This window comes from Phocoena sinus, chromosome 9 (genome assembly GCF_008692025.1).
Source record: "Phocoena sinus isolate mPhoSin1 chromosome 9, mPhoSin1.pri, whole genome shotgun sequence".
Taxonomy (NCBI): domain Eukaryota; kingdom Metazoa; phylum Chordata; class Mammalia; order Artiodactyla; family Phocoenidae; genus Phocoena; species Phocoena sinus.
The window spans coordinates 59,780,905-59,803,378 of NC_045771.1; the positions used below are offsets into that span (position 1 = coordinate 59,780,905).

The 22,474-nt window shown below is 40.4% G+C and overlaps 1 protein-coding gene across 5 annotated transcripts in view; it reads left to right on the plus strand.

Moving 5' to 3' along the window:
* Window positions 1-22,474, plus strand: part of DYNC1I1 (dynein cytoplasmic 1 intermediate chain 1) — a 331,990-nt gene that overhangs the window by 248,901 nt on the left and 60,615 nt on the right. For all 5 annotated transcript variants that reach the window (XM_032642848.1, XM_032642850.1, XM_032642849.1 and 2 more), the window contains 4 exons: window positions 7,295-7,441; window positions 11,591-11,704; window positions 14,189-14,322; window positions 17,988-18,132. In XM_032642848.1, the coding sequence (XP_032498739.1) occupies window positions 7,295-7,441; window positions 11,591-11,704; window positions 14,189-14,322; window positions 17,988-18,132 (540 nt within the window). The remainder of the gene's footprint in view (window positions 1-7,294; window positions 7,442-11,590; window positions 11,705-14,188; window positions 14,323-17,987; window positions 18,133-22,474) is intronic.

The window sequence follows — 22,474 nt, forward strand, 5'->3', positions numbered from 1 at the left end:
TACAGCAAAGTGACTCAGTTTTACACACATATGTACATTCTTTTTTTAATGTTCTTTTCCATTATGGTTTATCCCAGGAGATTGGATATAATTCCCTGTGCTATACAGCAGGACCTTGTTTATCCATTCTAAATGTAATAGTTTGCATCTACCAACCCCAAATTCCCAGTCTACCCCTCTCCCTGCCCCCTCCCCCTTGGCAACCACAAGTCTGATCTCTATGTCTGTGAGTCTGTTTCTGTTTTGTAGATAGGTTCATTTGTGCCGTATTTTATTTATTTTATTTTTTATAAATTATTCATTTATTTTTGGTTGTGTTGGGTGTTCTTTGCTGCGCACAGGCTTTCTCTAGTTGTGGCGAGTGGGGGCTACTCTCTTCGTTGTGATGCGTGGGCTTCTCATCACAGTGGCTTCTCTTGTTGAAGAGTATGGGCTCTAGGCGCATGGGCTTCAGCAGTTGTGGCTCACGGGCTCTAGAGTGCAGGCTCAGTAGTTGTGGCGCACAGGCTTAGTTGCTCCGCGGCATGTGGAATCTTCCCGGACCAGGGCCCGAAGCCGTGTCTCCTGCATTGGTAGGCGGATTCTTAACCAGTGTGCCACCAGGGAAGTCCCATTCGTGCCATATTTTAGATTCCATATATAAGCAATGTATATATTTTTTTAAATTTTAAAAGTTTTTAATTAAAAAAATTTTTATTAAAAAAATCGAGATATAATTCACACATCATAAAATTCACTATTTTTAAGTGTACAATTCAGTTTTTTGCGTGTATTCAGAGTTGTGTAACCATCACCGTCTAACTTCAGAACATTTTTATCACCCCAAAAAGTTGACCCAGACCCATTAGTAGTCATTCCCCATTCTCCCCCAACCCCCATTCCTGAGCAACCACTAATCTTCCTTCTGCCTCTGTGGATTTGTCTCTTCTGGACATTTCATATAAATAGAATCATACAATATGTGACCTTCTGTGACTTCTTTCACTTAGCGTCCTTTCAAGGTTCATCCATGTTATAGCACGCATCAGTAGTTCCTTCCTTTTTATTGAATAATATTGCATTGTATGGTTTCACCACGTTTTGTTTATTCCTCAGTTGATGGACATTTGGGTTGTTTTCACTTTTTGGCTATTATCAACAATGCTGCTATGAACATTTATGTACAATTCGAGTAGTTACATGTTTTCAGTTACCTTGGGTACATACCTAGGAGTGGAATTGCCGGGTCAGATGTTAACTCTACGTTTAATGGTTTCAGGAACTGCCAGACTGTTTTCCAGAGTGGCTGCCTCATTTTACATTCCTACCAGCACTGTATGAGTGTTCCAATGTCTCCGTAGCCTCACCAACAATTACGATTTTTCCTTTTTTGTTTGTTTCTTCCCTTAGCTTTCCTGAGGTATAATTGACATGTAAACATTTAAAAATTATAGCTATCTTAGAGGGTGTGAAGTGGCACCTCATTGTGGTTTGCGCACTAACTTTTGTGTACTCAGCACACAGCCCAGGTCTAGGGATGCACGAAAATTCCGAGGGATGTGAAGAAAGGTCATTGGAATGAGTGGTTTCTAATCTCCCAGAAATCAGATTTTAGAATCAGCTGCTTTACATTAATTTTTTTAAAATACAAACTGACAAGCAAGCTAATTCAGCTTTTGCTCCTGCACACCCCATTACTAATGGGGTGGTAACTTTCATAGATGGTTACTCGTAGAGTTTAGAAGAGTGACGTGTGTACCCTAGGATAGAGACTTAGGCATAGGAAAAGAGAGCTCTGAAAGAGGAAAGACCCTTTCCCTTCATCTCAATTAAAGTTAAATGCCCAACTCATGACTCATGTCTTGGTTTTTCCACCTTCACAACCTTCTACATTGTCAGATGCCTGGTGCTGCCTGATTGCCTGTAAGAGGTGTTTTGACAGCAGTGTTCTCCAATTACATTTGTTTCCATTAACATAAGAAATATCTTTGAGGGTTTCTTAGGTACTTGCAGAAATATATACTAGCTCACTAGTAGCCAGAAGCATCTGATCTGTCTGCCTCACAACCCTCTGACAGCTAAGCATTAGCTTTTAGGCAAATAAAATGTCAGCCACCATTAAACAGCATATGGCAACAATATGGCCATTCCCTCTCAAGGATTAACTTCTCCCCAGAAGAGATGGTACTTGAAATAAGAGATGCTTTTGAATGCAGGGCCCCTATCCTTCCTGCCCAGGCATGATGGCTGGGGAGCGGGCAGAGTGCTACACACAAAAGGACCCGGGCGACCAGATCAAATGTGAACCTACGGCACCAGCTGCCCAACCAGCAGTGACCAAAGGCTGTTTGCCTTGGGCATCTGGGTCTGTGGTTAAGGGAAAGTACCATCCTTAAGCTGGCCTGGATTAACTCTATAAAATAGAAAACAGCCCCACAGCCACTTAAAGAGGGCTCGGGGCCGACTGGAATTGAATGCAGTTGGTGTGCAGTGCGAGGAGGGAGACGTGGAGAATGGAGCCTCCACCCGGCTCGTCTCTGTGGAATTCCCTTAGTGAGTGGGGTGAAATTAACTGCCTGGTCTCGAAATAGATGACGAGAGCATGGAACCCTGTTCTAGTGGGTCAGCTCGTGTGCAAGTGGCCATGTGGCAATATGGTTAAGGAGGAGGGCTGCCTTTGCACCAGGCAGTCTGTACAAGATGAGAAAATAAACAGTTTCCTCAGGAGCCTCTGGGTGCCCACGTCTGCGGAGGACACCAGAAACTGTCAATAGAGATAGCCTGATCCTCCAGACATAGTCTCACCACCTTGCTTGTCCTGGTTTGGGGGAACTATAGTGTGTAAAGTAATCAAAATGGCATGCTCGTCCTATTGGAAATAGTGGTTCCCCATGTAATAATGTCTCTGTGTTCCTTGTATTGGAATATAGACGGTCAAGCTCACTACTTTTACACGAAGCTTTTAACATAGGAGCTTATATTTCTGGGGCCTGATTTGACCATCAACATGGCCACGTAAATGAAATCACTAGCTGTGTTAAAACAGTTCGACTGTAGTCTTGGGAAAACTTACTTTGATTAAACAGTCAGCATTGTCCCAAAATTCTCATCATCTTTATCATGATTTTTCCACTTACGTAAACTACTTGATTTGAATGTTTAAAGGCCATATGTTATTTTCCAAAATAATTTCAAGGCTCTAATTTTTTTTTTTTTTTTGAAGTATGCGGGCTGCTCACTGTTGTGGCCTCTCCCATTGCGGAGCACAGACTCCGGACGCGCAGGCTCAGCGGCCATGGCTCACGGGCCCAGCCGCTTCGCAGCATGTGGGATCCTCCCAGACCAGGGCACGAACCCGTGTCCCCTGCATCGGCAGGCGGACTCTCAACCACTGTGCCACCAGGGAAGCCCTCAAGGCTCTAATATTTTAAAGAAAAAAATAAAATAGGTAAAAAGTTAAAACTACAAACTATATAGATACGTATTCTTACAGAGCCAAGAATAACAAGGGTAGGGAAGCTTCTTGTTTCCAATTTGTTTGTCTAAATTGTGTTAATCATGTAATGCTTTATTACGACACTGAATAACTGAGTGAATACAAAATTTTAAATACCCAGGAGAGTGATGAAATTTTTAAGATAGCATTAGTATTATTAATGTTTTTCATAGAATATGTCTTCAGAAAATGTTAATATGAGAACAACAACTGTTAAATATGAGAACAACAGAAAGCCACATGTTTTAGTAGTGTCAGTCACTTTTTCTGGAATGCTTTTTTACTCTTTACCCAATAGATATAACTGACAGGATGATATCATCCTTTGCTCTTTATGCTGACAGTCAATAAATTCCATGACAATTGGCAACAACAACTAGATCCGTAGCTGTATGAACAGTGCAAGGTTGCAGGGATTTTTCTAAGACGCTTTACTAGTCGCGGTTTGATGCAGACTTTCCAAATTAGAAGAGGAGCTGTCTCTGTCAGGACTGTAGTTGGGGGACTGTTCCCATGTGTCTAAAGTAACCTAAACATTTGGATGAAAAATTAAAAATTCAGTCAATCAACCAAGTGTTTGCTACCATTAAATCAAACATCAGGGTACTTTGAAACATCTCAAGAAATGACTAAATTCTAAACTTTACATGTAGATAATTGTGATCATACTGCCTTAGAGTTTCCATATGAATAATACTATGTCAAATGTGGCATACCCTAGAGATCTATTTTTAACATTTATACATAGTCTATAATACATAGAATATTTACTATAATTAACATACTGAGCTTAAAAAAATAAGTGCAATTGATGAATCACAAATTCTCCATCATTTCTAATCTTCCAGATATAAAATAAGTATTTCTACTCTTTTTTCCTCATGGAGGTATCGTAAAGATTGGTTTTCAGCAAAACAAAGTAGACTCTAATGGCAGAACTCTGATGCTCCAAAGTGGTGTTACTCTTTTTTTTTTTAGCACCAATTTGACTTTTTTTAATTAAAGTATAATTGGTTTACAATGTTGTTTGTTTCTGGTGTACAGCAAGTGATTCAGTTATACATATATTCTTTTTCATATTCTTTCCATTGTTTTATTACAGGATGTTGAATATAGTTCCCTGTTCTATACAGTAGGACCTTGTTTCTTATCTATATTATATATAGTAGTTTGTATCTGCTAATCCCAAACTCCTACCTTATCCCTCCCCCGCCCTTTTCCCCTTTGGTAACCATAAATTTGTTTTCTATGTTTATGAGTCTGTTTCTGTTTCATAATAATTTGACTTTTTATCAAATGTAAAGAGAATTCTGAATTCGAGATGGGGGTGCTTTTCTGACATTTAACGTTTTTTGAAATGATTTAGTTAGTACTAAGCACTGTGTGTTTAATGAATGAATGCAAAGCGGACACACTAATGAATGAAAAAGTAGGAATTAAGTTCTCACGTTGTGGTGTTGGATTCTGGTTGATCACCAACTATGTATTTCTGTTTTGTAGAAATACCTCCACTGTTTTCCCGTAGTTTAGTCTCTTAACAAACTGTGTAAGGTTTGGAGCAGTATTTGCTAAGATTTAAGTGAAACACAAAAGCAATTAAGTGGTTTAATTCTGGATTTTTCAAATTTAATGACATTCCTTTCTCTATATCCATTGGAGAGCTTTGGTAAATTCAATTGTTGATATCACCTGGATAATTTTAAGTCTTTCTGAAGTTTCAAAGGAAATGTCTCCAACATAGCTCAAGCAGAAAAAGAATTTCATCAATTGAAAGCTCAGAATCGTTTCTGTGAGATGTGTAAAAACAGGAAGCTGACCCGCATTATTTTCTTTTTCTTTAATTCAGTACCATTGTTGAGAGTTATTCTTGAACTTTATGAAAACCAGATTGGGGCACAAGCATGCCCCCCATTGAATCGTGCTCAAGGAATTGGAATTGAGAATCATTCAAACTAGGAAAACATGACATTGAAAAATAGTCTACGTTCTTCATTGTACTTCAGAGAATCTGAGACTCTGAGTAGGAGCTAGCCTTGGGCTGATAGTAGATCTGACTTTTTTTTTTTTTTTTTTAATGGACAGTTAGCTTCCCAGTCACAAAGAGGTTATCGTTTCTTTTTCAATGACTTCTTTGCTTTAGTGGCTTAACAGTTAAACCGTTGATCCTCTCTCTGTCTCTGTCTGTCTCTCTCTCTGCTCAGAAAGCAGTGATTTCTCACTATTGCCCACAGAAAACAGTCCACACAGTGCCTGCCATTCAAGGTCCACTCTTGTCTGGCCCAGATGAACCCTTCAGTCACATTTCCTACTCCCTGCTTCTTCCATGCAAGCTCCTTCTCAGCCAAACCAGACTGGCTGTTCAGCAGCCTCTGCTTTGGAGCCTCCAGTCTTGTCTTCCCATTATCCCATCTCTCAGGGATCACTGTTTCTTTTCCTCTCCACTTGCTGAACATTCCACATCTACATCAAGGGTGATGCATTCCCTTTCATGAGGTCTTTCTAACCATCCCACCCTTTCCATTCCCCTCTTTTTTCCCCCTCTCCTAGCTAAACCAGACCTTTCTCACCCCCCCGCCCCACGCCACACACACACACACGCTCCTATGACCTAGTCATGGCCCATGTCACCTTCAGGGCTGCTGCTTGTGTGTGCAAGTTGTGACCCGCATAAGCATCTCAAACCCAAGGGACAAGTGAGGACAAAAATCTACCTTCCTCCCCGCTTGCCAAGACGCACGCCCACGTGACTGTGTTGTGCAGAGAGGCACCTTTTTTTATTCCATACAAAGGTATGGACTAGCATGTAGGGACCAGCGGCAGCATGTTCGTCGAACGCATGCTTTTTAGTTCTCTTTCCTAGGGCACAGGTTTGTCGAGGGCAGTGACTACCTTTGTATTCCCATCATGCCTGGTACAATGCCTTCCTTACACATACGATCACTCGTTGAATTTAACTGAAAGGGTGAAATGTGTTTATTAGAAACAATTACTTTTGCGTATAAATGCAACCATGTAAAAGCACAACAGGAATCACAGTGGACTTCTTAGCAAATGTGGGACAGCCAGCTTGTCTGATTTTAAATGTGTCATGGCTCCTGCTCAGCTAAGTAATTTCCTATAAAATGTAGTGCCCGGTAGTCTTCTGTGGGATTTTAGAAACCACATTCGTGATGCTATGACAGGCCGTGGCAGAGTTGGACTGAAATCCATTCCTGACTGTTAAAATAGGCAAAGAATAACATTAAGGATTGTCTGAAGTGGGCAGGATAAAGGTCAGGAGAATGCCCATGGGAGGCGAGGGAATTTGGGGAGGAACCAGTTGGATCAGTCTGAGATCAGTACACTTCCTAGAAGTCTACATTAAGCCAAAAAGAAAAAAAAAAGTACCCAGTCTCAAAGTCCTCAAAGCCTTGCCAACACTGTACACGGATGCAGACATGCCCTCAAATAAAGAATTGTTTTGTAAAGACTAATGGAGAATTAATATTAATTCTGATGTGATTTTATTGATAAATGGGAAATACCCACACACCCAAGCTTTACAGACCACAAAACATGATGTACGTAAGATAGGGTTTATGCCTATTTGATGACGTGGCCGAGACTTCAGATTTCAAGTTTCAAGGAGTAAACATCGGCCAATCTCTCCAGGGAAATTCTGTGTCTGTGTACAAAATGTCCTACACGCTCTGCACTTAACGTTTGCTTTGTGTTTTCCAGGATGTGCTGAGTTTATGTGGTGAGCAGTTTTTTCTTCAGGAAGAAACAAGCCTCCTCTAACCATTTCACACGATACCTTTCTCCTCTTCCCTCCCACAGTCCTCTGTGATGTCAGTCTGCTTTGCTCGTTTCCATCCCAATTTGGTAGTTGGTGGGACTTACTCGGGCCAGATTGTCCTGTGGGATAATCGCAGTCATCGGAGGACGCCAGTCCAGCGGACACCCTTGTCGGCTGCTGCACACACAGTAAGTCAAGCTTTTGTCACATCCCGGTCAGCCATCCAAGCCCTGAAAGAGGGGATAACTGACAGAAGTACGGCTGTTGTTAGTAACTCCAACTTCGAAGTATCTAACTTATAGTGATTGCTTTCTGACTGACTAAAGGAAAGCCGAGTGGAAAGTAGATGAAGGAAGCACTGGGTTTAGAGGACTCTCTTAACGATCTACAAGTTTTAACACATAGAAAGGATCTCTTTGGATGTCCCATAAAGCTACAGGGAGGATAGCTTGAAACTAAAAAATGCCACAGGAAGAAACCTTGGAAGAAGCATCTGTGAAATTGTTTTCCCAAAGAAACTCTTCACATTTACATTATAAGGTGGAAACTCATATTTTCAAATAGACCATAAAGAGTAAGCACTTACTGTCTAGGGATGGCATATGGGACTTTTGCCAATAGGCCTTTTCCACTTGTGATTTGAGGGAGTGCTGTGACTTTAAATTCTGGAATGCATGGTGTAAGTCTCAACGATAAAGTCTACAGTGACAGTATAATCCCTAGGGTTAAAAGTCAACATCTCAAAACCATTACCCATAATTTAGCAGAAGAGTTTCAGTATAGTGTTCGTAAGACAACTAGTCTGTCATTTCCTTTAAGAGAATGACAGGTGTGTTTAGCAATTGTTAGGAGGAATAAGAAGACAGGCATGTCTCCATCAATCTCTGCTACCCTGACATTCAGGGGAATTGATGTCCTTTCTCTGAAATGCCCAAATTATGCCCAAGGATACAGCTCTGCTATTGTTTCAATTTCCTTAATGTGGTTGCCCCATTTGTTTCATCTGCTGGCCTCAAAACCATCTAGCTTTGAAAAAGAACTGCTAGCTGTTTTAGCCGAGACCATGAAGAGGAAAATTCTTCCACTCTTGTAAGATGGACAATGGGAAACGACAAATACCAAGTCAGCCTTAATTCTGATTGACTTGGGCCTAACACACATGCAGGTGAAACTAGTTCTTGGGAATCTGGGAAAATTGCTCTTGCCTACCCCATTTCTCCAAACTAATAACAGAAAATTGTGACCCAAGAGGAGACGGGCTTGATGCAGGTGTTTGCTCAAGGAGCATGAAGCCATTTCTTGGCCCTGTGTGTATATCTGGTGCGTTTGTGAGCATACCTCCTGAAATTTCAAAAAGTTATAAATCCAGGTATCAGAACGTTTAGCACGAAGCTTTTGGGGAGAATCCAAATGCTGCAGGGGCTCTTCCAAACTATTCGTCTCTTTTCCAAGCAACTTAGGATGTGATCTTCACAACGAAAATACTGTTATTATCAAACAGGGTCACATTATTTCTGTTAGAAAATCAAATAAGTTTTTTTCTCTTTTGCTGTGTTTCGTGGAATCCACAGCTCAAAGAGCACAGTTAATTTTGTGACTTGTCTTTCAACTTCCACTCATGCCTGGCTCATTGGTACCAGGATCAAAAGTGGTTAAGGAAAGAGAGTCCCACCACAGATTACTAACTAATTTCCTTTCACACCCACCACACATATGCATTTGGGACAACAGGAAATCCTAATTAAAGCAAAAACCTTCTGGCACACAGTAAGTTTATTCCTAAAATAAATAAAAACAATCTGGCTTCTATACTGGAAAAATGAGCGGTACCATTGCTTTTTTCTTTCCATTAAGCAGAGTGATGTGTGTTTGTGTGTGTGTATAAGTAGGCATGCCCACGTGTCTGCTTCTGTTCTGGTTTCTTTACATCTCTCTTTTCTTTTAAACTGAGTTTTATTACTTCTGAAAGCACAGGCCAGTAGTACTGATTAAAGCCAGGGAGGGGCTACCACACACATTCCTTCTCAGGGCATTTGCTCTCTACATCCTTCTAGATGCCTTCTTTCCCTACTACACCCACCCTTAGGAGTCCCGATCCATCAGGGTTTTGGAGATTTGTGTTGATGCTCTGTGGTTAACAGAAGAAGCCCTGTTGGACTCTTGCTAAAAAACACTAGGCAGATTTGGGGCTCATAACAATGTTTGGACTTTGCTTTCTCATTCTTCGGTTTACTGAGTCTGCCATTTTCAGGCGACAATGTGTCTCATCCATTCTTCCAGTTTATTTGCATGCAGAGCTTAGAACGCCGTGTGACTCACCCTTGAGTTTGTACTCTGCTGTACGTTCCACATACACCAGAGACTTGGGAAAAAGCATTGTCCACAGCCCCACAACCAGTCAGTCCTTTTGGTATTTAGAGACCTGATCAGAAGAATATTTCATTCCAGATCTCTGCTGTACTTACCACTGTCCAGATCTACTAAAGCTGATCCATTTGAAGGTTTCTGCAGGAACGTGGTGTGAAAAAGACATAGGGACTTGGTTGACTCTCCATCAGCATGGGTAAAAGAGGTGATGCAGTTGCCAAAAAAGCAAGTGTAAATCTTAAGATGCATTAATACAGGCACTTTTTTTTTTTTTTAATCACACGAGAAGTGACAGTTCAATGCTCCCTGTATTTCTATATTCAGTTAGTCAGAATGTACGTAGACGGTTATGTTTCATTCTCAGAACTTCACTGGAAGGGGAACTCGGACAAAATATAGCGTATTCAAAAGAGAGTGTCCAGGCTGGGGAAGGTATTGAAAACCAGGTCCTCAACGCATTCGAAGGAATCGGTGATGATGAGTCAGAGCAAGACAAGGCTCGGGGGAGGAGGGGTAATATAAGAACAATCCATACGTATTATTTGACTTGATGTATATGATGTCAGAGGGCACTTCACTAAAAGTATTTCCTTGAGCTTTCTTCATCCCCATTGGTAGAAGGAGGAACTGCCCAAGAATTAGTGCTAAAACTGGCTAAGAAAGGTATTTAAGCAGAGTTTGGACCACCTCTTGGGAGAGGTAGGTGAACAGCTATACTACGACTGTTACAGTTCCTTCTGACCAGGAGTTTATATGATAATAATAGTTTGGGAACCATCCTTTATATAATATCAACTTTGCAATGTTAGAGGTTGTTTCATTGTTGCTGTGGCTAGGTATTATGGACAGTAACTCATCAAGAGAAAGGCTCAGACTGTCAGCTATTTGCACAGAGAAGCATCAACTAAGTTGTGGTTTGGCCACTGATGGCTAAGCTGCCTGAAATCTAACCCAAATTACCGCTACGTTGTGCTTCTTAGGATTCTACAGAGTAGAAGAACCTTCTTGCATTATGACAAAAGGGTAGAGCGTCTTGCTTATGATTCCTGGGACGTTTAAGTGACCTTTCTCAAGGCCCTGGCCAAATCTAAGCCTCCATACAACCCTAAACAATACTTTGAGAAATAAATCTATCATAATCCTAGGTTTTACAGCAACATAAAGAAACCTAATTTAATCTTACTAGGTTCCTTGTGCCAATAATTTCCACCACCAGTATCTCTCCCTCAAGTCAAAGAGGCTGATGAATATTAACCACTTTTTATAAAGCATGTTAACAAATGTCTGGCACTGTGGCTATAATGCGCTAAACTCCAGAGTTAGTTAACACTCCTTCCAAAAGGCAGTTGTTCTACCTTTTTGAAGACTGTCTTTTTCCGTCACTCATGGTGAGGTTAGAAGCCAGACTATGTGGTGGAGCCTCATTCAAGTAATACACATGCACCTCCCTGTGCACCTTCTGTCCCATCAATCCTCATTTGCTCCCGTTTGCTTCAGCTCCATCGTACTGCATCTGACCGAGCAAGGCGAAGCTTTCTGAGTATTTCCACTACGACGTGTTGCTGCCAGAGCTTTTAAAAAGAAATCAGGTTCAAATCAAAAGTGGCAAATGGGGCTTCCCTGGTGGCGCAGTGGTTGGGAGTCTGCCTGCCGATGCAGGGGACACGGGTTCGTGCCCCGGTCCGGGAGGATCCCACATGCCGCGGAGCGGCTGGGCCCGTGAGCCGTGGCCGCTGAGCCTGCGCGTCCGGAGCCTGTGCTCCTCAACGGGAGAGGCCACAACAGTGAGAGGCCCGCGTACCACAAAAAAAAAAAAAAAAAAAAAAAAAAGTGGCAAATGACCTGAGGCTTGTATTATTGTGGGATTATGTCACTCCTTAATCCTTGTTTTAGAGTAACGTGTTTGACACTCAGATGTAAGCATTTCCTCTCGGATCAGGGTTTGATCCTCCATGTTTATGTTTCTGCAGCATCCCGTGTACTGTGTAAATGTTGTTGGGACCCAGAATGCTCATAACCTCATCACTGTCTCTACCGATGGTAAAATGTGTTCCTGGAGCCTGGACATGCTCTCCACTCCACAGGTGGGTTTGTTTTCCCCTACACATAAGAGCATCTTGGTTAAAAGAGATAACCTGCCTAATGGAACAGAGTTCCTAAAAGCCAAACTCTCACATCCTATAGGACCTAAAATCAATGTGTGCACTTGAAAGAGTGGGGCCTGTTTTCAGCAGCCTCCTCTTGAAGCCAAACCCATTTCCTTTACCGCAAATCATGTAATTATTGTAATACGTTAATCCTTAGGTCAGTTTCAAGTGAAAATGAAATAATCCATTTTAAAGCATAGTAATTATGGAAGTTGGCTGTGGTAGGAATTGTACTTACCCTACAGCATTGTTAAACAAATATAAACGGGGTTGGAACTCAGCAGAGCGATCCCTGATGGGTCCTCGCCTTGGAGAAAAGGTATCCCAGCAAAACAGAAATCCAAGCCCTTGCTTGTATCTGTAGCCTAGACAACTGCCTTGTGTGTTTGAAGAATTTGTCCAACCATCTGTTTTCTCCTCTGGAATGTTTCTTAGGGTGGCTCCTGCCATTCCTTGCTCAAAAAACAAGAAGTTGAAAATGAAAAAGTTCCAAGGTTTCCAAACTGCTCCTGATTACAGTAATGGGAGCTAAACAAAGGAGCAGAAGTGCAAGAGACCATTGGGGGGAGGCATCTAAATGCAACTTTCAGAATATATGTATGTATGCTCACACGGAAGACACCACTTACATCCACAGATAAATACACACATATCCATACTCTTTCCACATTTCTTGGGGAAAAAATACTTCACTGTCCTCCAGCTAAAAACAGAGAAGAATTTCCTGTTACAGCCTTTGACAATGTGAGGAAACATCAAGAAAATTGTAAAAGATACCTAGGTGATACTTCTCAATTTTAACATTCCTATTCCCTTTCCTGGAATAACAATCCTGGAATGTCTCTGTCACAATTTTAGAAGACATTAGAAGTTTCAGGATACATAAGGAAATGTGGAAACTGAAAGGAACCTCGCATAAGTTTCCACACAATACAGATGAAGAGAATACTAAGACTAAAGAAGTTCTTTTTATAATTTTAGTGTGGGGGGAGAGCTAATAAGTTCCTTACAATTTAAGTTCCTCTATTTTTGCTGATCTTTAACATTTATACAAGTTGGGAGTTGTGTGTGGGTATTTTATAGCTTTGTCTTAAATTTCTCAGCAATATGTTGTTTTCTTTTAAAAGCAAACAGATATGAGTGAACCCTCTAATTAGGAATTTTTAATTGCCCATTTTGCTGATTAAATGTGTGTTTGTTTAGGTTAAAGCGAGTCGTACGGGGGCTACATGACCATTTTTATTAGTTTTGGCATGCCCGCAGACGCCTGTCTCTGTACAGAGATGGAGCATTTCATGGCATGGCTGTGGATGGCAGGCAGACATGGGAACAGACAACAGTTGCCCTATTCCCTCTCTGTCCCAAGTGGGTGACCAAGAGACTGTACCTTCCCTCTGCTAATTTTAGCCATGGAGCAGACCCCCGGTTGGTCTAGGTTTCTGTATTACACTGTCACAGCATCCCCTCACTAAAAGCACTCGCTGCGTCTGGATCTCACAAACTGCAGGCATGTCACATGACCACGTGGTCTGCACTTCCCAGACTGTTAGCATGTGCTTCCGATTTATGGACTCCTTAGCTGCGATGACTAGGTTTATTTGTTTGCATAAAGAAAGACTAAACTTCCAAACAGAATGACATGATCCCCTAGAATGTTGTTTTAAAGTTACTTTAGGTGCACAAAGCAGGCTGTTTGATGTAAATAGCCAGAAATACTCAAGGATGTTAGTTATACTTAACTGTTCTTCACTGTCGTTAAACTTAATTCAGCAGAATGTCTTCTAAAATACACTTGAATTCCCAATATTGAGAATCATTTTAGATAAAATAAAGACTCTCATTTACCATTTTAAAGACTTATTTAAACATTGTCTTTTGCAGGCTTAGAGCCTACACACCCAATGTCTGCCCTTCATGAAATCTAGTCCCTGTTGAAATCTGGTTTTTATGACCTGAGTGACAACTTTCTGGTTTCAGTCCATGGAGGACACACACTCCTGCTTTGACAAATGTGCTTAGTACATCTGATATTAATACAAGTGTATTCTCACGAACAATTGATGTTGAAAATGTTTGTAAATATAAGGGTATTGTGTGTTGTATTAAAGCCTGGGGCTGACAAGTGTAACCATTACAGTATTATCTTCAGTTTCTGCACCATTAGTTTCAAAATTCTCACCTGTCATCTCTGTCTGACTTCAGAAGCAGCACACACACTGATGAAATACAGCCGGCCTGAAACCAGCGATACACAGAAGCATGAATGTCAGGGGCAGTAAAGCGTGGTTTCTGGCACAGCCGGGGTCTTTTGTAACGCTGTGTGAAAAGCAAACAGGCGATTTAGTCAAATGATTTTTCCGTGCTATCTTTGGCATGGCAAGGAGTTGACAGAGGGAATGTAACCACGCCATGTTTTGGTAGGAGAGCATGGAGCTGGTGTACAATAAGTCCAAGCCTGTGGCTGTTACCGGAATGGCTTTCCCAACGGGAGACGTCAATAACTTCGTGGTTGGCAGCGAGGAGGGTACAGTCTACACGGCCTGTCGTCATGGAAGGTGAGTTTCTGTTTTCTTACCAATGACGTGTTCTTCATTTCCAAAAGTCTGTTATCGCTTTCTGGATTATAACCACCTTGCATTATGAGGAAGGCATTTCTGAAGAAATGCAAATCACAGCCTCATGTCTTCACTATTTTATAGCATCCTTCTGCTATAAGGATGCCATTTGTAAGCCTTTAGCCATTTGTAAGCCTTTGTAAGCCTTTAGCCATTCGTAAGCCTTTGATGGTTCACGTTGCCTGAAGGAAAAAAGTCCAAGCTTCTTAGCATATCATAGAAGATTCTTGATTACCCTTGACTACCTGCCCCTTCCCAGCCTCAGCCTTCAGGCTCCAGCCACGCACCCATCCCCCAATGTGGCTGATCTCACCACACCTCTGTGAGTTTGTACATTCGGTTTCTCCCGCTGGGTCTGGTATTTCTCCCATCTTGGCCTGGTTAATTCCTTCTCACCCTTCAAGAGCCAGAACAAAGGTCTTCCCACGCTGAAGCCTCTCCTGACTCTCTTGGACAAAGAAAATCATTTCCCTCTTTATGTTTCCGTAGCATTTTCATTCCCTTTATTCATTCATTCTTTCAAGGAATATTTCCTAAGAACCTACCATGTGCCAGGCACCAGCATGTCATAAGGATGCAGTGAGGAACAAAACAGACCTGGAGTTCATATTCTGGTTGAGGGTGAATGACAGTAAAATAATAAACAGGTAAATACGTGGTGTAAGATGATAAGTACTATGGAGAAAATTAAAGTAGAATAAATGGGATAGGACTACAAGCTGTCAGATAGGTTTGTTGTTTTATATATTTGCGTATCACTTCTACATTAGCATTCATCCCATTTTACTTCAAGTATTCAGTCGTCTGCCATTTTTCTCTTACTAAACTATTTCCATTTCATCATTGGTTTCCTGCCTGGTGTGTGGCACATAGTAAGTGAGGAGTTAAAAATTTATATGGGGAGTAAAGAATGACAACAACCAAATAATATAGAGAAGTGCCTTAGGGCCCTTCCTCTCTATCAGAGGCTGAAATAGTATGAGATACGTAAGGCAGAATGAAGATTCCAGGTGCTAAGAATCCTGTCTTGATTGAGAGATTGGCAGATGCTCCTGGAAAAATCTCAGGAAAAAGTGGAACTCGGTAATTTAGACTGGGTTATAAAATTACATGCAAGACTTAATGAATGGACTCACAGCTTTTGAAAGGTTCACTGTGTTCACCTTGGTGTGTTATTTCTCTTTCACTTTAGTAGTTGTAATTCAATTGATTTTTCATCTCTTGCACTCATCACAGGCTATTGAGATTGAACGAGAAACCAGAAATTGTTCCAGGTTCATACTCCGGTGTATTTGTGATTTGTAGAAATAACAGGCATCTGTGGCTCAGCTATATGATTTTTCCATTCACACAGTACAGGCTGTGAAGTTCTTACTGTGCTCTCCACAGAAACAAGCAGTATTTTCCCTGCTCACATGAGTAAAAGATGACTAGGAAGATGTGCCTCATAATTCCATGCCCAATAGTCCTACTTCATAAGTATTGGCTAAAACCATACAGCAGTTTTATGAAAGCATAGAAAGATCTGATAGAGTTGTTCATTCATGGAAACGTTCACTGCACATCTACTCTCAGCAAAGTGGATTGCTAGATGTTGCCAGGCATGCAGACATCATTTAAACCTGTTCCTATCTTCAAGAAACTGATGATGGTGGGGAAAGGTAAGCACACAAACATCTTCGAGACGGGTAGAATGTCGTAAGTGGCATGAGAGAGGCACAGAGAGCAGCAGTGGGCCAGACAGACTCACAGGGTTATCTACATATTTTTTAGAATCGACAGGGCACAGGTTCAGTTGACTTAACCCAAGGCTTTAATTATCTGTGAGGGCTATAGAACATATTCATTGATGACTTTCAGATTTAAAAAAATTTTCTCTAATGTGAATAACCATTTACATGGTGAATATTTTTGTTCTGTGGCTATTGTCTTTTTCGAACACAACCAGAAGATGCACTGTGGTTCAAAGGAAGGGTACCTAAGGTACAAACGACAAATCATTTTACAGTGAGCTTGATTTTGCTTTTTACATTGGTCCATCTATCTGAAATATAAAATACAGATCTCAATAGAGTTGTAAAGTCGTAGGCACTGGGCTTCATAATGATCTTAAGTGGGTCACGTAGGGCTACAGGGGAGAGGTGCGAAATTTCTGTGTTTCACCTAACACGGGAAAGGTGCAAATCCACTTCCATAAATTAAATAAGTTCTTTGCTTTGCACCCTATAAACCCTTTCAGGATGCTGTTAAGAGCAAATGGAGTCTCACCAGGGGCCACTTCAAAGATCAGTTCCTCATGTTCTCTAGGACAAATGTAAATGATCACGTGTGGAACTGCTGTTAGCAGTTTCACCAGGCATAATTTTTGAGCGCCTGTTACATGGAACACATGCTGCAGCACTTGGCTCGTGATTTCAAATTTTCCTTAGCACACTGACATTTACTGGTGCTCCAGAAGCCTACATTCTTTAATAACTTAATACATTCTCACTCTTTGTGACATAATATACGGATTCCACAATCCCTCTGTATTTGTCATATTTATAACCTTGTGTACGTGAATTTTCAAAATACAGCATTTTGGTATATTTTCTAATTGGGTGTGATTGTGTGTAGACTATTGTGGGATAATAGGGGCTGGGAACAATCCCAGCTTAGTTAAATAAACGACATATGTCTGCGGATAACTTTCAAGCTGTATCGCCATTTCTCAAATGTGCTCCTGTTGGGGAAAAAGGCGTAAGTTCGCCTCTTTCTTTGCTGTTTTGTTCAACAAATGTTCATTGAGCACTTACTGCATGCTAAACAAGGCACCAGCCCTTACGGAATTTACATTTAGCAGATTTGTAAATTACTCTTCTGCTTTCAGTGAAAACATCATATTCTCCATATGACATTTAAGTTATTTTGCCTATTATATTGTGGTGACAAGGCTTTCCACAAACATTTTCAGGTATGTCAGCTTAGTTTAAGAACTTTTTCTCAAAAGGGTAAATGCATGTATTCAAGGATATATGGAGTTTTATAGCCAATAGGCTCCCCGAAAGGAGTTAAAATGGGAGTTGTGTCAAAGTCACCACAAGAGTAGAATCATCTTATTATAAATATGAAAGCTTTGAGATCTGAGTGTACAGTCGTCCCCTGGTATCTGAATCCACGAGGAATTGGTTCCAGAAGCCCTTGCAGGTACCAAAATCCGAGGATGCTCAAGTCCCTTCTATAAAACGGAGCAATACAGTCAGACCTCCATATCACGGGCTCCGCGTCTGCAGTTATAGAGGACCGGCTGTATGTGTTCTGCATCAAAGCAGCTGCAACCACAGTGATGGGCTTTGAGGCACTCCTGAAAAAGGATTAAATGATAAAAATTTGATATTAACTTCTGAAGATTAAAAAGATGGTATCACCCCATATTGTCTTTTTAGTCACTAAGAGTAGTTTAGCATTTATTTCTCTCAGGGTAACTGAAAGTGGTTTCATCTCTGATGGTTTATGGCTGTGCTAAATTATGGAGAAGAAATCACGCAGAAACAAGCCTGGTTTTTGTAAAGTAATCAGTGCTTTGCGAAGGGCACTGAAACTGCTCTTGTGTGGTCTTTGTGCAGCAAAGCAGGTATTGGGGAAGTCTTCGAAGGCCACCAAGGGCCAGTGACAGGAATTAACTGCCACATGGCAGTGGGCCCAATCGACTTTTCACACCTGTTTGTCACGTCGTCGTTCGACTGGACCGTCAAACTGTGGACCACAAAGGTAAGAAAATCTTGATTTACATTCCCAGGTAATACATGGGGGAAGAGGACAATTTTGTCTCCTGGGAGTAGTTGTAGGGAACCTTTAGTCTCTTCCAGGAGACCTGGCATTAGGAATTTGTACAACCTTCTGGTGAACCCGACCTGCCTCAGAGCTAGTTAAGCCTCACTTTCTCAGTCCGTTTTATCTATTTTAACATATATAAGTAATACTGGAGAACACTCTAATTGTAAAAATTCAAACAATGCAAATAATGATAAAACAAGTCCTCCTTCACCAATACTAAGCCTGCCCCTGACATCGCCTTCATTGCCTTCCATCCCAGGTACTCTCTGCTATCAGTTTAGTGTTGAGTGTCCAGAGCATTGCAGTACTTACTCACATACATCTGTACCTATGGAAATACAGGACTTGGGACTTGGGTTTCTTGGTTTTGGGTTATTTTTGAGTTTTTGATGGTTTTTAAGCTAGTAAATGGCACCATCCTATTTGTGCTTTCACAAGTAATTCTGACCATGTTTGGGAGCAAGAAAAACTAGGAAAAGCTACCTGGAAGGGAAGGTGCAGGAGTCCAGGGAAGAAATGACAGTGGCTTAGATCAGTAGTTTGGAATGGAGAGATGTAGATGGATTTGAGAATCATTTATGAGGTAAAAGCCACAGAAAATGGTGACTGATTTGTTACAAGGAAGGTGAGAGAGGGAGTCAGCAGGAAGAAACCCAGGTTTAAGACTGGGGCAACTGGAGATCTGTAATGGCATTCATTGCTGTGGAGAACACCCAAGGAGGTGCATGTTGCTGAGGAGTGATGTACAGGTCATATTTAAGGTGGCTGGGAGGCACAATTCACAACCTTCACTACGCAGTTTGATAATTGGGACAGAAGCAGAGGGAGCGCTTTGGGCTGCTCATATGGACCTAGTTGCAATCAGAACGATTATTAAGTCCAAGGAGTGGACTTTAAAAGAAATGCTAAAACACAATGCAGAGAAAGAGAAATATTTAGGAAATAAACAGGAGAAATGGAGGTAGAAAAAAAGATTAAAAAGTAACAACCCAAGAAATAGGAAAAAAATTAGAATTGTTTGCATATAGGGCTTCCTGGGTATTAATGGAGAGGACTGTGTCAAAATGAGAGAATTGAATGTTAACTGTATGAAAAACAACCACACTTAGAAATTCAAACTCAGACCAAGCTGAGAAACCTCAACTATGGGACTGACACAAATCCAAAAGATAACATACTCTGTGAGGAGACCGAAAGGAAACAACCATTCTAATACATTGTCATTGGAAATGCAAATGATACAATGCTAATGGAGGGGAATTTGGCAATATCTAAAAATAATGAATGCATATTTGCTCATTGACAGAGCAATTCCCGCTTCTAGGATTCTATGCCAAAGATGTACTAGCAATAAATAAGAAAAAGACTTATGCAGAGGGATATTTGTTCAAAGACTACCTTGAATAGCAAAACATTGGAAAAACCCCAAAAGTCCATCAGTAGGACACTGGACAAATCGAAAGTATGATACAGCCACATGAAGGAGTACTATTCAGATGTAGAAAAGAAATGAAGATGTCCGTACGGTTATTATGAAGTGATCTCTAGAATATAAAGGTCACTATATTTTTAAATGAGAAACGTAAATAGTATGTTGTCACCATTTAATATTTACTTATATATTTTTTAAATTTAATTTTATAGTTGATTTACAATGTTTTGTTAGTTTCAGGTATACAGCAAAGTGATTCAGTTCATTTTCAGATTCTTTTCCCATATGGGTTATTACAGAATATTGAGCTGGGCTATACAGTAGGTCCCTGTTGATTATTTTATATAAAGTAGTGTGTACACATTAATCCCAGTCTCCTGATTTATCCCTCCCCCGACCTTTCCCCTTTGGTAACCATAAATTTGTTTTTGAACTCTGTGAGTCTGTTTCTGTTTAGTAAATAAGTTCATTTGTATCATTTTTTTAGATTCCACATAAGTGATATCATATGATATTTGTATTTCTCTGACTTCACTTAGTATAATAATCTCTGGGTCCACCTATGTTGCTGCAAACGGCATTATTTCACTCTTTTTTGTGGCTAATATTCCATTGTATATATATGTACCACATCTTCTTTATCCATTCTTCTGTTGATGGACATTTAGACTGCCTCCATGTCTTCGCTGCTGTAAATAGTGCTGCAGTGAACATTGGGGTGCATGTTTCTATTCGAATTATGGTTTTCTCTGGATATATGCCCATGAGTGGGATTGCTAGATCATATGGTAATTCTAGTTTTTGTTTTTTAAGGAGCCTCCATACTGTACTCCATAATGGTTTTACCAATTTATATTCCCACCAACAGTGTAGGAGGGTTCCCTTTTCTCCACATCCTCACCAGCATTTATTGTCTGTAGACTTTGATGATGGCCATTCTGACCGGTGTGAGGTGATACCTCATTGTAGTTTTGATTTGCATTTCTCTGATAATTAGCAAAGTTGAGCATCTTTGCATGTGCTTTTTGGGCATCTGTATGTCTTCTTTGGAGAAATGTCTATTTTGACCTTCTGCCCACTTCTTGATTGCGTTGATTGGTTTTTTTTTTTTGATATTGAGCTGCATGAGCTATTTGTATATTTTGGAGATTAATCCCTTGTTGGTCACTTCGTTTGCAAATATTTTCTCCCATTCTGTGGGTTATCTTTTTGTTTCGTTTGTGGTTTCCTTTGCTATGCAAAAGCTTTTAAGTTTCATTAGGTCCCATTTGTTTATTTTTGTTTTTATTTTCATTAGGCACAATGAGACGGCAGAGAAATATGTTCTGGTGGATCCAGAAAGATATTGCTGAGATTTATGTCAGAGTGTTCTGCCTGTGTTTTCCTCTAAGAGTTTTATAGTGTGCAATCTTACATTTAGGTCTTTAATCCATCTTGTGTTTATTTTTGTGTACAGTATTAGGGAGTGTGCTAATTTCATTCTTCTGCACGTAGCTGTCCAGTTTTCCCAGCACCACTTATTGAAGAGACTGTCTATTCTCCATTGTATATTCTTGCCTCCTTTGTCGTAGATTAATTGACTATAGGTGCATGGGTTTATTTCTAGGCTTTCTATCCTGTTCCACTTATCTGTATATCTGTTTTTGTGCCAGTACCATACTGCTTTGATGGCTGTAGCTTTGTAGTATAATGTGAAGTCAGGGAGCCTGATTCCTCCAGCTCCGTTTTTCTTTCTCAGGATTGCTTTGCCTATTCAGGGTCTTACGGGTTTCCATACAAATTTAAAAAGTTTTGTTCTAGTTCTATGAAAAATGCCATTGGTAATTTAATAGAGATTGCATTGAATCTATAGATTGCCTTGGATAGTATAGTCATTTTGACAATATTGAGTCTTCCCATCCAAGAACTTGGTATAACTTTCCATCTGTTTGTATCGTCTCCAGTTTCTTTCATCAGCATCTTATAGTTTTCAAAGTACAGGTCTTTTGCCTCCTTACGTAGGTTTATTCCTAGGTATTTTATTCTTTTTGATGCAGTGGTAAATGGGATTGTTTCCTTAATTTCTCTTTCTGATCTTTTGTTGTTAGTGTATAGAAATGCAAGAGATTTCCGTGTATTAATTTTGTATCCTGCAACTTTACCAAGTTTGTTTATGAGCTCTAGTAGTTCTCTGGTAGCATCTTTAGGATTTTCTGTATATAGTATCATGTCATCTGCAAATGGTGACAGTTTTACTTCTTTTCAAACTTGGATTCCTTTTACTACTTTTTCTTCTCTGATTGCTGTGGTTAGAGGACTTCCAAAGCCATGTTGAATAAAAGTGGTAAGAGTGAACATTCTTGTCTTGTTCCTGATCTTAGAGGAAATGCTTTCAGCTTTTCACCATTGAGTATGATGTTACCTGTGGGTTTTGTCATATACGGCCTTTATTATGTTGAGGTAGGTTCCCTCTATGCCCACTTTCTGGAGACTTTTTATCGTAAATGGGTGCCGAATTTTGTCAAAACCATTTTCTGCTTCCATTGAGATGATCATATGGTTTTTATTCTTCAGTTTGTTAATGTGGTGCATCACACTGATTGATTTGCAGATATTGAAAAATCCTTGCACCCCTGGGATAAATCCCACTTGATTATGGTGTATGATCCTTTTAATGTTTGTTGGATTTGGTTTGCTAGTAATATTTTGTTGAGGATTTTTGCATCCATGTTCATTAGTGATATTGGCCTATAAGTCTCTTTTTTTGTGATATCTTTATCTGGTTTTGGTATCAGGGTGATACCTCATAGAATGAGTTTGGGAGTGTTCCTTCCCCTGCAATATTTTGGAATAGTTTCAGAAGTA